Genomic DNA, 12797 nt, shown 5'->3' with positions numbered 1-12797 from the left:
GAGGCTTTGTGGGCCGCCGCCTTGCTAGCACGCTCCAGGGTGTGAGCGGGACCAGCTTTGCACGCGCGGCCACCGGACAAGCAGCAACCACCAGCCAGGAGCACCAGCCAGGAGCACACTGCTCCGCCAGCGACGTAAACGCGGACCACACCTTCCGCTCTCTCTGGGTGGCGCGAGCCCCCCACCCGCGACTTTTCAAACACCGAAACGCCGGCGACGCGGCACTCGTCGACGCGTCTTGCTTGGGTCAGTCTGTGCACTGAAGCAGCCAGCCTGCATGCATCAGTGCGTGGGGCCACAATAACAATAACAAAAGCAGCACTAGCAGCAGCACCAGCAGCACCAGCACACTATCCTAACCTTGCATATGCATTACACTACATGGCTCTTGCCTACGAGTCTCGAGGCCGCCTTATGTCTAGAAAATGGGAATGTAGTCGTTTATCCTGTCACGAGCGTCCTGGGCGATACACTCGGCAATCCACGTCAAGTTGCGCACCTCCTGCTCCTTGAGCTTGAACAGCGAGTAGAAGACGCCAAACTGGAACTGCTGCAGGAAGCTCTGCTTGTTGAGCTCGACGTCATGCTTGAAGAACTCGTCCTCTAGACTCGAGCCGGCGTCGGCACCGTCGTCGCCAGCAGAGTGCTGGTTGGCAGTGCCTGCCCGGTCAAAGAAGGCACGGTACTCTGGCACGTAGTCGACGGCCTGGAGGACCTGCTCAACGTCGTCCGCGCGCGCAAGGGCATTGTTGCCCACGGGGTACAGGTGGCCGATCGTGGGGAAGAGGCGGGCGCGCTGGTCCTTGCTGAGCTCGGTGCCAAACGAGTTGATAGTAATGTTGATGGTACGGCGGTCGGCCTCAAACGAGAGGATGCGGGTCATGACCTCGTCGGTGGGCGATGGGAGGGTCTGGCAGAATCGCGAGAAGTCCTCGAGGTAGGCCTTGTAGAGGGCGTTACGGATGATCTCAATGTTGAGGTCGTCGAGGTCCTGGGCCGAGAGGCACTCCTTGAAGTAGGGCGCCAGGGGAGTCTCGACAAGGACAGTCTGGTAGAGCTCCTCGACGTTGGTGGCGACGCACAGGGCCGGCATCGTGTCGAACACACCGAGAGGGTGGCAGCGCTCGAGGAGCTCGTGGGTGTCGCGCTCGTGGAGCGTGCCGAGGGTGAGGAGGATGACATTGTCGATCATGTACGCGTACGTGATGTAGTCCATGAACTTGGCGAGGGGCTCGACGGCGTTGGTGCGGACAAAGTTGAACTCCTCGACGAGCTTGGCGGTGGCCTGGGGGAGTTAGCGGGTGGGGCAGGCGGTAACGGCGATGGCGGCCGGGCGTGCCAAGCAACTGGCATTGGGTAGTTGCTCGGAACAACGCACTCCAGCCACCACCGCACTCTAATCTCACCTTGTCAGCAATAGTAGCAGTCGAGAGGGGGAGGGGCTCGTTGGCGAGGAAGTTGCCATAGTCGGTCGAGGCAAGCTGCATGCGGAAGTCTGTGAGGTGGGGTCAGCATTGTGCTGGAGATAGCTCTTCGCAACGCACCCTCAAGGTTCTCGCACTGGGTCAGGTTGCTGTAGTTTGACTGGGTGAGGAGGGCGCCCTTGTATCCGCGGACGATGCCCTCGAGGAAGCCGTGGTTGATCTGGGGAGGAGTGAGCACGAAGCGATAGGGAGGATGGGAGCTGGCGTTTGAGTGGACGACAGCTCCACTGCTACACGCTCCTACTCACGTTGAAGGTGAGAGCCTCCATTGTAACTAGCTGGCGAGTGCCGTGTTGGGGGTTACAAGGTGGGTTGTTGTCCAATGTCGAGGACTGTGGTTGCAACAGGCAGGCAATGAACGTGACTGCCCGGCGACAGTGATCCAGTGACGCACGGCCTGGACAGGCTGCAGCGCCGGCGGCGGCAACTGCTCGCCAGAAATACTCCCGCTTCCCCCTCTGGTTCCGCCACGTCGTGGCTCGACTTAAATCGTCCCCCCTAACATTGCTTCAGCCAAGAGACTGTTCTTGTGCTCGTCGTGTCGAGCAGACAGCCAGCCAGCCAGCCAGGCATCCAGCCGTGACGCACAAGTCGCGATCCTCCTCCCACTCCTTGTCTCCACAACTCTTCCCAACCCTTCCAACCTCCCCTCCCTCCAACGCCCCTTCCCACACGGCTTTGGCTTTGGCGCACCGCTCCCGCCAAGCCTGACCATGCCGCCATCCCAACAGCGCAAGGGCGCCGCCGCGTCGGCCAGCAACGCCGACAAGGCCGCCACGGCGGCCTTGGACACGTCGTCGACGACGAGCCCCGCGCCGACGCTGTCGACGAGCATCGCCACCGACCCACTGCCGACCGTGCGGGTCAACAAGGCCAACCTTGCCGAGATCAAGACTGCGCTCGACGACATTGTCCGCAAGGTACGTGTGTGTGGTGTGCGGCGTCGAGCGTCGTGTCGAGCTGGTGTACGGAGCTGACCTTGCCCCTTCAGCACCTCACAGACCAGGCATTCACACCCTCTCGCCTCCACCCTACAGTGCACCTCTCGCTCGGGTACGCGTCGGTCATCCTCGCACTCGGAGCGTCGGCCTACTGCTACTTCTTGCCATTTGAGGAATCCAAGACGGTGCTCTGGATCGCCGTCATTGGGTACGGCGCCCTCCAGTCCCTTCTTTGGGCATGGAAGCGCTGGGTCGAGAAGGGCGAGGTCTTCCGCGGTCGCCGCCGTCGTATTGTCAAAAGGGTGAGTCTTGTGCCATGCCGTTTGCAACAAGCACGCCGCACGCCGCACGCCGCATGCCGCCCGCGCCGCCACGCGACTGTATCCGAGCGCAACGAGCACGAGTGCGAGTGGACGAGCACGCCCCGCGCACATGACGTCGTGTGTCACGAGCTCGTGCGACCCGAGCGCCGGTGGCACGCGACCCCGGCCCCTCTACACCCATTTACCGCTTGCTGACACCACTGGCACAGATTGAGACCGACCTGATCCAGATCTACTCGTCGACGTCGGTCGTCGGACCTATCGAGTCTGTGCTCTCCGTGTCGCCCAACTCGCGCCCGAGCTCGCCCATTTCGGCCACTACCCCCATTGCCTCGCCCCTGACATCTCCGTCATCACTCTCTCCTTCGTCTTCGGGCTCGCAGCTCAGCTCGGTGGCCAACAGCAGCTCAGGTCCCGACCCCCGCGGCCCAAGCTACACTGTCCGCCTCACCCTCTCCACCACGTCCAACAACGGCAAGAGCCTCATCCACAAGGCGCGCGTCGTCAGCGGCAAGCACGTCGGAGAGGTCATTGACGAGGATGGTGGCGTCGAGGAGGGAGAGGTCGCGCGCTGGATCTCGGGTTTGCTCGACGACGCCGGCCTCGTGGACGTCGAGGACGAGGGCCTCAAGCAGGAATAAAGGCCGGCATCATGGGCCCCTGTATCCCACGTCCTCGTCCAACCCAAGATACCCCGCTTATTTTTATTATTGTTTCGGGTTTTTGGAGAGGGCTGCGCTACGCCGCACCACGCGGCCGCCGCCGACAAGTATCGTAGACACGCCAAACCACCACAACCACCGTGTACCTCTAAAATCCGTCATGACCCCTCTTTGTGTCCAAGACATGTCCTGCAGACACACGAGTAACATACATACCTTGGAACGGCCGTGGCTGTTGTAACCCACTCGTTTCACGCTCATGATACCCCTTGTCCGCGTATGCATGTGGATGGCTCGAGTCGTTGGTGGGGTAGTCACACGCGCGCTAGCAGACTAGCAGACGACCAAGGACCAACGCCATTCCGCTCGACATGGCGTCATGGATCGCTCGTGGTTCCTTGGTGCCAATGCTTCACTCGCTTGCTCCAAGCACACCGGATGCCATGCAAACGCTTCTATGGCTACAGATACAGATGGTTCTAACGAGAGGTCATTGTCCGAATGTCGAATGTGACGTGCTTTCTCATGCTGGGCGCCCTTGGGCCCACCGCTTGCCGAGCCGCCAAGAGAGGTATGCGCCTATCGCGGCGCTGAGCCCTCCGATGCGGAAGATGACGCCAACAGCGTTTGGTGATCCCTTGGCCGCGCCAGTGATGGCCGACTCGGCGCGGACGGCAAGCTGCGCAATGGCACGGGCGGCACGCGGTGTCGCCGAAGAACCACCCCCCGCAGCGTCGTTCGACCCACCAGGGGCCATGATTGCGAAAACAAGACTTGAGATGGCAGTGCTGACAAACTGAGGAAGCACGATGAAGACGTTGTGGATGCCGAGGATGATGCCGGCCTTGTCGGCTGTCGAGCTGCCCTCGGTCGGGCTCGCGCGGTTCAGAGGTGACCGGAGGTCCTCCTGCGACGCGACCGAGAAGTCGTCCGAGTGGCGCAGGATGACGGTCGTGTCGTTACCAAAGTCGTCGCTTTCATCGGCACCTGGCGGGATGGCGACTTTGGGCCGCGTTGGGGGGACGCTGGCATCGAAGGGAGGAGGCCCGTTCGCGTCTACCGTCTCGTGGGACCGTCTCCGCGTCACCGACGAGCGCAGAGGGTCGGCCTCGTCGTGATGCTCGAACACGACGCTGGCTGTCGACGCGTTTCGAAGGTGCTGCATGGCCGTCTGGTCCCGAGTACCGTCGATGAGCACCAGCTCGCCGATGAGTGCAAACGGAGCCCATTGTGTCAGAGCCCACGAGACGCCCGTGATGCCAATGAGGAAGTAGGCGCCACCGACGGTCGTGGTGAACATTGTCAAGGCCATGGTGACGGCAAAGAGGACCTGTGCCATCCACCACAATCGCACGAGGGTCAGCCACTGGATAGGGAGCGCCCAAGCCGATCCAGTCTTGATTGCGCGGACGGCGTCATCGACAGCCGCGGCAGCACGCTGCTTCCACGACGACGATCGAACCTCGAGCTCGTGCTTGTACACAGCCGAGTTGGGCGTCGACACGCCGTCCTCCTCCTCCTCGCCGTCCTCGCCACGGTGGACTGGCGCATACTCGCTCGTCGGGCTGACGGCCTGGACACCGGATTGCGACACGAGCAGCGGAGCTCCAATCGAAACGATAATGGTGACGACGGCCTGGAAGAAGAGGGCACGCGAGCCTGCGCGCTCGGCAGCCTCTCTGAACTCCTTGTCCGAGAGGTCGCCCTGCGCGTTGGACTCGCGGTAAATGTCAGACACCCAGATGCTGGTGAAGAACATGACGGGGTACCATCCGAGCTGGGCGAAGAACTGGATGAAGCAGATCATGCGGATGCCCGGTGGGAGACTGAAGATGTTGGCCCAGATGGCGCGGATCGAGGAGAGGAGGCCGGATTTGGACTGCTCGCGACTAGGTTGTCAGTGCCATGTCTACCACCACCCTACTCACTCGTCGCGAAGGAGGACGCGTTCCGTCACGGCCCATGACGTCGACACATGGCACATGAGGAGCACGACCGAGGTGAGGAACGAGAGGATCTGGAGCTGGGTGTTGCCGAGCAGGGGCATGATGGACGGGAGCTGGATGTTGCCGCTGTGCATGTGTCAGCCACAACAGTCTCGTATCTCAACCCATCTCCGCCACTTACACAAAGAACCCGGCAAGCGCACCCGCGCCCATCATCCTGCTGCCCCAGGCGTTACCGTTCTCCTGCTGGCTGGGCGGGAGCGTGTCGACGATGAGTGCGCGGTCGGTGCTCATCACAGCATTGATGCTAAAGTCGATGAGATAGATGGCAATGACGGCGAGCACGATCGGCGCCCACTTGCCGAGGCCAAACCAGCCCGCAATCTCGCGGCACCATCCGAGCAGGACCATGCCGAACGCTGCTATCCCGCTGCCGATAAGCATGAACGGGCGGCGGCGGCCAAAGCGCGAGCGCGAGCGGTCGGCGTACGCCCCGACGAGGGGCTGCATGATCAGGCCGGACAACGGACCGGCCATGAACACGAGCGACATCCAGCTCTTGCTCAGCCCGAGCTCGATGAGGAAGGGTGACGCTGCGGAGTGTCAGTGTCGCTGCGTCGCGTGTTGCGCCTTGCACCCACCATACGCCATCTCGATCGACCACACGACCTGCGTGCCGAGCATGCCGACGGTAAGCAGCGGCAGCTTGGCCCACGACGGGCCCTTGACGCCCGGCGTGCCGACCCACTGCACGCCGTGGCGCTCGACGGCGAGCTCGGCGTCGTCGTCGGCGCCGGTGACGGGGTAGAAGTGCGCGCCGGTCATGGTGAAATGGGCGAGATGAACCAAACAGTTAGGTTGTCACTTGGGACAACTGGGACATTACGTCGGCGGGGGCGGCGACGAGTGGTTCGAGCTGATGCGGCTGGCTGGCTGGACGATGGGTTCCTGTGCCTAACGCGCCTTCTGTGGTTGTGCGCGAGCTGAGCGGGAGAAGAGGCGACTAGCAGCCGATGATGGGCAAGTAGGTGAAGACGAGGACGCGGCGGGCGTGTTGTTGTGTTGTGGTCGTTGCTGTTGCTGCGGCGACTGTGAAGCCACCCACCCACCTTTGAATGGTCACACAGTCTCATACGCGTCAAATCCGTCGATGTCATTTCAGCCAGCAGCGCCACGGTGACGCGGGGTTGCCGCGACCCGCGCAGCCTTGGCAGTACGCTGGACGGGCAGGTGGGGGACGGGAGCATTTCCACGTGGTCGGACATTATTTTATCCACAATTTCATTCCATTTATCCTGCCTTTCACGATTTCGGCGTCCTCGTCCTCCTCAAGGTGCTCATTTCCATCACTTTGCTGCTCATCTCCATCCACATCCACTCCTTCCTGTCATAGACGACCCGTGATCCTAGCCGTGAGGTCACCATAACCACCACAAGCATCATCAGCATCAAAATGTCCGACGTCAACGCCAAGGCCTTCCCGCTCGCCAACGCGCAGCTCACCAACCAGGTGGGTAGCTTGAGGAGTTGTTCCATGACCCAGCTGACCCCGCCCCCAGATCCTCGACGTCGTCCAGCAGGCCTCGCACTACAAGCAGCTCAAGAAGGGCGCCAACGAGGCCACCAAGACGCTCAACCGCGGTATCTCCGAGTTCATCATCATGGCCGCCGACGTCGAGCCCATCGAGATTGTCCTCCACCTCCCCCTCCTGTGCGAGGACAAGAACGTCCCCTACTGCTTTGTCGCGTCCAAGACTGCGTGAGTGGGCCAAGTGGCCGATGAACAAGTGCTGTAGACTGACACCCACCCCCAGCCTTGGCCGTGCTTGCGGTGTCTCGCGCCCCGTCATCGCCGTCTCGGTCACCACCAACGAGGCCCGTGAGCTCAACTCGCAGATCCAGGCCATCAAGAACGAGATTGAGAAGCTCCTCATCTAATCAAATGTACTTTGTTACAGAGGCGGGCCAGTCTCTGTAATTTGATGTATGTACGCATGCAAAGATCAACATAGCTGTGTGGGTGGGTGGGTGCAATGCTCGTGATTGTATACATCTTTTGTCTCTTGTCCCGAGTTCCAAATGCCTGCCGACTAGATCAGAGTTTGCTGTGCGTTACACCTCTACTGGGCCAGACAGATCAGATTTATTACTCTACTACTATCACACAATGAAATGGTTGCCGACCACGCCTTGGTTGTACATGCCACACGCCGTGCCCCACGGCCCACTTACGCCCACTTGGCGATCCACTCCTTGTGGAACTTTTCAATCTTGCCAACATAGTCCTCAACACCGGGGCAGAGGGCAGTGACACGAAGGTGGTAGGTGCCAGCCTCCTGGCCGAAGCCCGAACCAGCGACCGAGCAGATACCAGTGGCGTCTGGGGGTGTCAGTTTCACTCGCTCTCGAGGAAACAGTCAACTCACCAAGAAGGTCGAGGGTGTACATAACGTCAGGAGCCTTTCCGCGCTTCTTGGCCTCCTCAATGGCGCGCTCAGGGATCTTGATCTGGGGGAAGAGGTACATGGCACCGTCGGCGGGCTGGCACGACATGTTGGGGAGCTGGTTGAAGCGCTCGCTCATGAGCTTTGAGCGGTCACGGAGGTTGTCGTGGGTGAGGGTAGTCTCGGCGAGCCACTGGTCATAGCTGGCGTCTCCGGGCTTGGGAGGGTCGACGAGGAGGTCAACACCGACCTGGCCAGTGACGGGAGGGCAGAGAGTGACCGAGGCCATCTTGTAGATCTGCTCAACGACGTCCTCGGCAATGTTGGTGAGCTCGAAGTAGCCACCACGGCGACCACACTCGCCCGACACGCCCTTGGAGATGGAGTGGAACGAGACGAGCTCGACCGAGTTGGCAACCTCCTTGGGCATGGAGCGGACAACCTCCTTGAACGAGATGAAGGGGCGGTCCTTGGGGTCAAAGATGTTGCGCTGGTAGACCTCGTCGGCGAGGAGGACAATGCCCTCGTCGTAGCAGAGCTGGACAACCTTCTCCATGCTCTCGCGCGACAGGACACCGCCAGTGGGGTTACCGGGGTTGATGATGGCAAGAGCCTTGACCTTGATGCCGTCGGCCTTGGCCTTGTTGACACCCTGGATGAGGCCCTCGGTGCTGGTCGACCATCCGGTAGCCTCGTCGAGGTAGTAGGGCACGGGCTTGGCGTGGATGTAGGCGAGGGTAGCGGTGTAGAGAGGGTACTGAGGGATGGGAATCATGCAGCCCTCTCCAGGCTTGAGGACGAGGCCGAGGATCTGCGAAACACCAGCCGAGGCACCAGCAGTGAGGAAGATGTGCTCGGGGTTGGCAGGGTGGCCGTCACGCTCTGTAGGGTGTGTCAGCAAGGTCCCGAAGTGGTTGTTGTGTGTGTGGTCCGTGGCCCGAGCTCGCCAGGAGGGAGTTCTCTCTCGGGTCCCGTCGCTGCGCCCACGCCCACGCCCCTCTCGCCCCACGCAAACACTCACTCTCAATGAACGCGGCAACCTTCTTGCGGATCGCGGGGATACCCTTCGAGTGGGTGTAGGCACCGACCGAGCCAATCTCTCCATACAGAGTCTTCGCGCGGGCAATGACATCGGCGGGGTAGATCTTGGAGATGACGTCGAGGTGGTCCTGGAAGAGGGCGGGGTTCTCAAGGAGCGAGATGACCTGGCGCCAGAAGGTGATGGGGCGCTGGTTGAGGCCCTTCTGCTGGGGGTTGCCAATGTTGGCAGTGACGACCTTGTCAAAGGGGAGCTCCTTGGCCTTGACGGGGTCGTGAAGCTGCTCCTCGTAGGCGACGGCCTTGAGGGCGAGCTCGCCGCGGACGGCGTAGTGCACGTCGAGGACGGCGGGGTTGATGGACTCGAGGCTGAGAACGGGCTTGCGGGTCGACGCGGAAGCGGCCATTGTGCGAACTTGGTTCAGCTGGCGGGGGAGCGTGCGCAGAAAAGGGCGCATGGTGGTGAAGCGAAGGCGGGTCGTGGGTTGCGTACGTGGGCGTTAAAGACAAGAAGGGGACAAGACGTCAGCACAGTTGTACACAAGCAGTGGTAGCGGTAGCACGGCAGTCCGCTCGACCCGTTCCGTTGGCGGTAGTGCTAGCAGGTGAGGTGGTTGTGCAATTCTGACTCGGTTTGCTTTGCTTTGAAGATAGCAACGGCCAGCGAGCAGGACGAGTCAGGGAGGGAGGGTGTGAGGGTGGGTGTGGGGGTGCACCGCGGAGGTTACCGAATCGGCGCGGACGACCGCAACGGGCGCCGGGTGGCCGGAACGGGTCATGTGAGCCGAGGTGTGCCAGACTCACAGTGAGGTATGCGTGTGCTGAAGAGTTGACTGTCTTGCGAGTGGGTAAGTAGTCTAGCAACACTTGAAGTGACGCGGATAATGGACGACGAGGAGAGCGCGCAATGTTCTCTGAGCGGTTTATATCGGTCCGTCCGGGCCAGCGCTCGATGTGTGTGCCGGAGTCTTCGGGGCGTCCGGAGGCTGAGCGCTGAGCGACAAGACGAGAGAAGGGATTGACGCAGGCTCCGCGCCACGGGCCACCACGGCGCGCGTCACTCTTGCAACGGGCCATGCCGGAACCTGGCTGGCCCCACTCAACCGAGCAAAGGTGGGGTGGGGTGGTGCATGGCGCGCGCGCATGGCCAAGCCAGCAAACATCAACAAGAGCAACAGCCAGCACACACCGCCTCGGACCGCCGATGGATGCACGGCTGACACTGCCGAGACAAGGCACATCATCGCAAGCCGCACGACGGCCGAGATCATGGACAACCCACCCGCGCGCTTGACGCTCAACGCGCACATTAACAGCCCACTCACTACATGGCTCATATCCTGGCCATGCTACAACATAACATGCGTCAGGAGCGCGCCCCCGCCGTGGTGGCTGTGGCGTCTGCGGAGGCGACCCTGGCCTCGCAAAAGCCACTGCATATCACGCGTCGTGCGCGGGCGGGGTATGCAGCGCCAGCCAATCCAAGCCACGCAGCGCCGTCCTCGAGCGAGCCCAGGCATGCAGCAGCGCACGCCGTCGAGGTTGACAAAACGTGTTACTTCGGACCGGGGCCGACACCGCCAGCCACTGCGGTGCGGTCCCCGCACCAGCGGGCGTTGCTGTCGTTGCTCTCGCTCGTCGCGTCGGCTCACTTCCACCGGCCACCGGCCACCGGCCCACGACCAAATAATGCAGAATCCACGAGGACAAAGAATGGTATATCACGTACAACACGCCCACGGACCGCCTGCTCCTCCCCTCTAGTTCCACTGGCCGGCGTCCTGCGCGTCGTGGTCAGCACTGACTCGTCTCGAGCATTATCCGCCGCACGCACCATCAGCCGCTCGTTGGGCTTCTGTGTGGTCGAGGGCGAGCGACGCTCCGCCGCCAGCTTGGCGCTCAGCTGCCCCGCCTTGGGGTTGGCCGTCGACACGCCCTTGGTGCCGGCCTTTGCTGCGTCAGCGAGGTTTCATTGGGTCGGTCGGCGCGGGCGGGGGAGCGGGATGCTAGGATGCTATCACACATGTGTTATCTGGATTGTTGACGGGTGTCCGCACATCCCATGGATGGCTGACGGGCGTCTCGTCTCGCCCCTGCCGATGACGCTGGAATCCATGGCCATTCCTCATTCCTTCTCGTGTGAAGCGAGTTTCTCGCCATGGCGTCGAGAGCGAATACGTCGGCAAGAGACAGTCGGCTCGCCACTCGCGCCCATCTGAACTCGCACACCACTCGCCCCCGCATCCACTCACCGCTTGTGCGCGTGCCTCGGCCGCAGCGAGTGCCGCCGATCGTGGGTCGTCTGCGCTACCACCTGGCCCACTACCGCCGGCGGCACCGCCGAGCGTCTGTGGAGGGGCAGTCGAGCCGGCCGGACGCGGCTTGGTCGCCGGCCTATTCTGGTTGCTGCTGCCGCCGCCTTGCCCGCCCTGCGCGGGGCTCGAGGGGCCCGAGCCGAGCCGCTGGCCCTGGCCGCTGGGTTTTGACGGGTCGGAGAAGCAATTGCCCATGGTTGGTGGGTGGTGAGTGGGTTGATGTGTTGTGTGTGGTTAGGTTACGAGTGTGATGCGACCGATACGACGTGCGTGTGCGGCCGAGTTGGAGTGTTCAATAAGGGTGTTGTTGTGGTTGTATGTTGCTGGGCTGGATGTCCCGCCGGTGCACACGCTGCTGCGAGGTGCGGTGCGCGCGATGCTGTCGTCTCTCTTGTGTAGACAATGGGATCGTTGGATGCCAAGATCGACCTCTCAGGACGAGGAGGTTGGTTCGCATCGCATCAGGCGATGTCGTCGTTGGGGACTCCGCAGTCACGTGACGAACTCAGAAGTTCAAGCAACAGCGCTCGTGCAGGTCCACCCAGGTGAACGCATCATCCACACCGTCTGTTGTGACTGAACCATACCCTATCACACCATGTCTGCCGCATCTGAGCGCTCCAGCGTCGAGTCGACGCTCACCTCTGCCATCCAGCAGCTCGAGCGCGAGTCGGCCCTCAAGAAGGTGAGCTGGCGCATACCAACCAGGGAACTAGCTCACGTCCCAGACTATCCGCGAGTCGACCGAGCCCGTCGAGGACATTGTGCGCACCTCGACCGCCGAGCTGAACCACCTGCACTCGTCGCCTGCGGCCAAGCGTGCGTCGTGTAGAGCTTGGTAGTCATCGACGCTAGCTCACCCACACCACAGACGAGGCCATCGCGACCAAGGCGCTCGAGACCATCGCGACGGCGCACCCGCACTGGGTCGCCATTGCCGCCCTCATCCCCAAGGGCGAGTTCTACCGGTGAGCTCAGCAGCCCCACGACGAGCTCTGACGACCCCAGATACCAGTTCGCCGTCGCGCCGCTCCTCAAGTCGCTCGTGACCAACATCGCCCTCGCGCGCTTCATCCTCCACGACGAGCTCGTGCCGGCCTTCACCGCCGCGTCGCTCATGGGCCGTGAGTGCGCTCATGCGGGTCAGGGCTGACAATACATCAGTCCAGGGCGAGGATATTGGCGAGCTCCAGCTCACCTCGGACGAGTACCTCCAGGGCGTGATCGGCATGGTCAACGAGCTGGTGGGTAGCAGCGGACAACAGAACTCAGCTAACGCCGCAGCCCCGCTTGTCGGTCAACTCGGTGACGGCGCAGAGCTTCGCCCTGCCCGGAAGGATAGCGAGCTTTGTCAACGACATCTTTGCGAGCTACTCGATGGTGAGTGTTTGCTGAGGGCCCCTTGTCCGCGGTGCGCAGCTGACCCCGCCCAGCTCAACCTCCGCAACGACGCCCTCCGCCGCAAGTTTGACTCCCTCAAGTACGACCTCAAGCGCTGCGAGGACGTCGTGTACGACCTTACGCTGCGCGGCCTTGGGCCCGCGACGACCGCTTAGAGAGAGCTGTAACATTAGAATGGCATGACGATGCATCGCTGGGCATGTGGCGCGGGATGGGATGGTGGCTTGGGGTGGTGTAAGTCGA

The 12797-nt window shown here is 62.0% G+C and overlaps 7 protein-coding genes across 8 annotated transcripts; 3 read left to right on the top strand and 4 right to left on the bottom strand.

Annotated features, from left to right (window-relative positions):
* Window positions 1-346: 346 nt before the first annotated feature.
* Window positions 347-1812, bottom strand: vma6 (V-type proton ATPase subunit d). Its single transcript, XM_062767087.1, has 4 exons — window positions 1733-1812; window positions 1545-1644; window positions 1407-1495; window positions 347-1285 (listed from the first exon to the last, which is right to left on the bottom strand). The coding sequence occupies exons 1-4, from the start codon at window positions 1751-1753 to the stop codon at window positions 419-421; spliced, it is 1077 nt and encodes a 358-aa protein (XP_062623071.1). The 5' UTR covers window positions 1754-1812; the 3' UTR covers window positions 347-418.
* Window positions 1813-2067: 255 nt separating this feature from the next.
* Window positions 2068-3709, top strand: hpo-21 (putative signal peptidase complex subunit 2). Its single transcript, XM_062767086.1, has 3 exons — window positions 2068-2404; window positions 2476-2727; window positions 2958-3709. The coding sequence occupies exons 1-3, from the start codon at window positions 2198-2200 to the stop codon at window positions 3387-3389; spliced, it is 891 nt and encodes a 296-aa protein (XP_062623070.1). The 5' UTR covers window positions 2068-2197; the 3' UTR covers window positions 3390-3709.
* A 151-nt stretch (window positions 3710-3860) lies between these two features.
* Window positions 3861-6427, bottom strand: sut1_1 (General alpha-glucoside permease). Its single transcript, XM_062767085.1, has 4 exons — window positions 5998-6427; window positions 5538-5949; window positions 5339-5482; window positions 3861-5299 (listed from the first exon to the last, which is right to left on the bottom strand). Exons 1-4 carry the CDS (start codon window positions 6179-6181, stop codon window positions 3934-3936), a joined length of 2106 nt encoding a protein of 701 aa, XP_062623069.1. The 5' UTR covers window positions 6182-6427; the 3' UTR covers window positions 3861-3933.
* A 269-nt stretch (window positions 6428-6696) lies between these two features.
* On the top strand, window positions 6697-7368 carry SNU13 (ribonucleoprotein-associated protein). The gene is made up of 3 exons (XM_062767084.1): window positions 6697-6866; window positions 6916-7115; window positions 7171-7368. The coding sequence occupies exons 1-3, from the start codon at window positions 6810-6812 to the stop codon at window positions 7292-7294; spliced, it is 381 nt and encodes a 126-aa protein (XP_062623068.1). The 5' UTR covers window positions 6697-6809; the 3' UTR covers window positions 7295-7368.
* Window positions 7369-7390: 22 nt separating this feature from the next.
* On the bottom strand, window positions 7391-9915 carry GGAT2_1 (Glutamate--glyoxylate aminotransferase 2; the record flags this gene model as incomplete). 2 transcript variants are annotated; one of them, XM_062767082.1, is made up of 4 exons in its annotated part: window positions 7391-7736; window positions 7783-8682; window positions 8822-9263; window positions 9643-9915. In XM_062767082.1, the coding sequence occupies 4 exons, from the start codon at window positions 9913-9915 to the stop codon at window positions 7585-7587; spliced, it is 1767 nt and encodes a 588-aa protein (XP_062623066.1). In that variant the 3' UTR covers window positions 7391-7584. The 2 variants fall into 2 exon arrangements, with proteins under 2 accessions (XP_062623066.1, XP_062623067.1); XM_062767083.1 differs by lacking the exon at window positions 9643-9915 and having other exon boundaries at window positions 8822-9296.
* A 598-nt stretch (window positions 9916-10513) lies between these two features.
* On the bottom strand, window positions 10514-11567 carry LOC62_01G000634 (uncharacterized protein). The gene is made up of 3 exons (XM_062767081.1): window positions 11091-11567; window positions 10673-10786; window positions 10514-10619 (listed from the first exon to the last, which is right to left on the bottom strand). Exons 1-3 carry the CDS (start codon window positions 11346-11348, stop codon window positions 10599-10601), a joined length of 393 nt encoding a protein of 130 aa, XP_062623065.1. The 5' UTR covers window positions 11349-11567; the 3' UTR covers window positions 10514-10598.
* Window positions 11568-11718: 151 nt separating this feature from the next.
* On the top strand, window positions 11719-12766 carry Tsn (Translin). The gene is made up of 7 exons (XM_062767080.1): window positions 11719-11838; window positions 11882-11972; window positions 12025-12121; window positions 12162-12277; window positions 12318-12397; window positions 12438-12533; window positions 12587-12766. Exons 1-7 carry the CDS (start codon window positions 11752-11754, stop codon window positions 12707-12709), a joined length of 690 nt encoding a protein of 229 aa, XP_062623064.1. The 5' UTR covers window positions 11719-11751; the 3' UTR covers window positions 12710-12766.
* Window positions 12767-12797: the final 31 nt, after the last annotated feature.

This window comes from Vanrija pseudolonga, chromosome 1, assembly GCF_020906515.1.
Source record: "Vanrija pseudolonga chromosome 1, complete sequence".
In the NCBI taxonomy this organism is placed as follows: domain Eukaryota; kingdom Fungi; phylum Basidiomycota; class Tremellomycetes; order Trichosporonales; family Trichosporonaceae; genus Vanrija; species Vanrija pseudolonga.
This window is presented reverse-complemented; position numbering and strand designations above follow the sequence as displayed.

Coding starts and splice junctions, on each gene's coding strand:
- SNU13 (XM_062767084.1), top strand. CDS start 6,810: ATGTCCGACGTCAACGCCAAGGCCTTCCCGCTCGCCAACGCGCAGCTC. Junction 6,867..6,915: donor ACGCGCAGCTCACCAACCAG/GTGGGTAGCTTG, acceptor CCCCGCCCCCAG/ATCCTCGACGTCGTCCAGCA. Junction 7,116..7,170: donor TTTGTCGCGTCCAAGACTGC/GTGAGTGGGCCA, acceptor ACCCACCCCCAG/CCTTGGCCGTGCTTGCGGTG.
- hpo-21 (XM_062767086.1), top strand. CDS start 2,198: ATGCCGCCATCCCAACAGCGCAAGGGCGCCGCCGCGTCGGCCAGCAAC. Junction 2,405..2,475: donor TCGACGACATTGTCCGCAAG/GTACGTGTGTGT, acceptor TTGCCCCTTCAG/CACCTCACAGACCAGGCATT. Junction 2,728..2,957: donor GCCGTCGTATTGTCAAAAGG/GTGAGTCTTGTG, acceptor CCACTGGCACAG/ATTGAGACCGACCTGATCCA.
- LOC62_01G000634 (XM_062767081.1), bottom strand. CDS start 11,348: ATGGGCAATTGCTTCTCCGACCCGTCAAAACCCAGCGGCCAGGGCCAG. Junction 10,787..11,090: donor CCGAGGCACGCGCACAAGCG/GTGAGTGGATGC, acceptor GACGCAGCAAAG/GCCGGCACCAAGGGCGTGTC. Junction 10,620..10,672: donor AGCCCAACGAGCGGCTGATG/GTGCGTGCGGCG, acceptor CACGACGCGCAG/GACGCCGGCCAGTGGAACTA.
- Tsn (XM_062767080.1), top strand. CDS start 11,752: ATGTCTGCCGCATCTGAGCGCTCCAGCGTCGAGTCGACGCTCACCTCT. Junction 11,973..12,024: donor CTCGTCGCCTGCGGCCAAGC/GTGCGTCGTGTA, acceptor CCCACACCACAG/ACGAGGCCATCGCGACCAAG. Junction 12,534..12,586: donor TCTTTGCGAGCTACTCGATG/GTGAGTGTTTGC, acceptor GACCCCGCCCAG/CTCAACCTCCGCAACGACGC.
- sut1_1 (XM_062767085.1), bottom strand. CDS start 6,181: ATGACCGGCGCGCACTTCTACCCCGTCACCGGCGCCGACGACGACGCC. Junction 5,483..5,537: donor GCGCTTGCCGGGTTCTTTGT/GTAAGTGGCGGA, acceptor ACACATGCACAG/CGGCAACATCCAGCTCCCGT. Junction 5,300..5,338: donor CGCGTCCTCCTTCGCGACGA/GTGAGTAGGGTG, acceptor CTGACAACCTAG/TCGCGAGCAGTCCAAATCCG.
- vma6 (XM_062767087.1), bottom strand. CDS start 1,753: ATGGAGGCTCTCACCTTCAAC. Junction 1,496..1,544: donor CCAGTGCGAGAACCTTGAGG/GTGCGTTGCGAA, acceptor CCCACCTCACAG/ACTTCCGCATGCAGCTTGCC. Junction 1,286..1,406: donor CTGCTACTATTGCTGACAAG/GTGAGATTAGAG, acceptor TAACTCCCCCAG/GCCACCGCCAAGCTCGTCGA.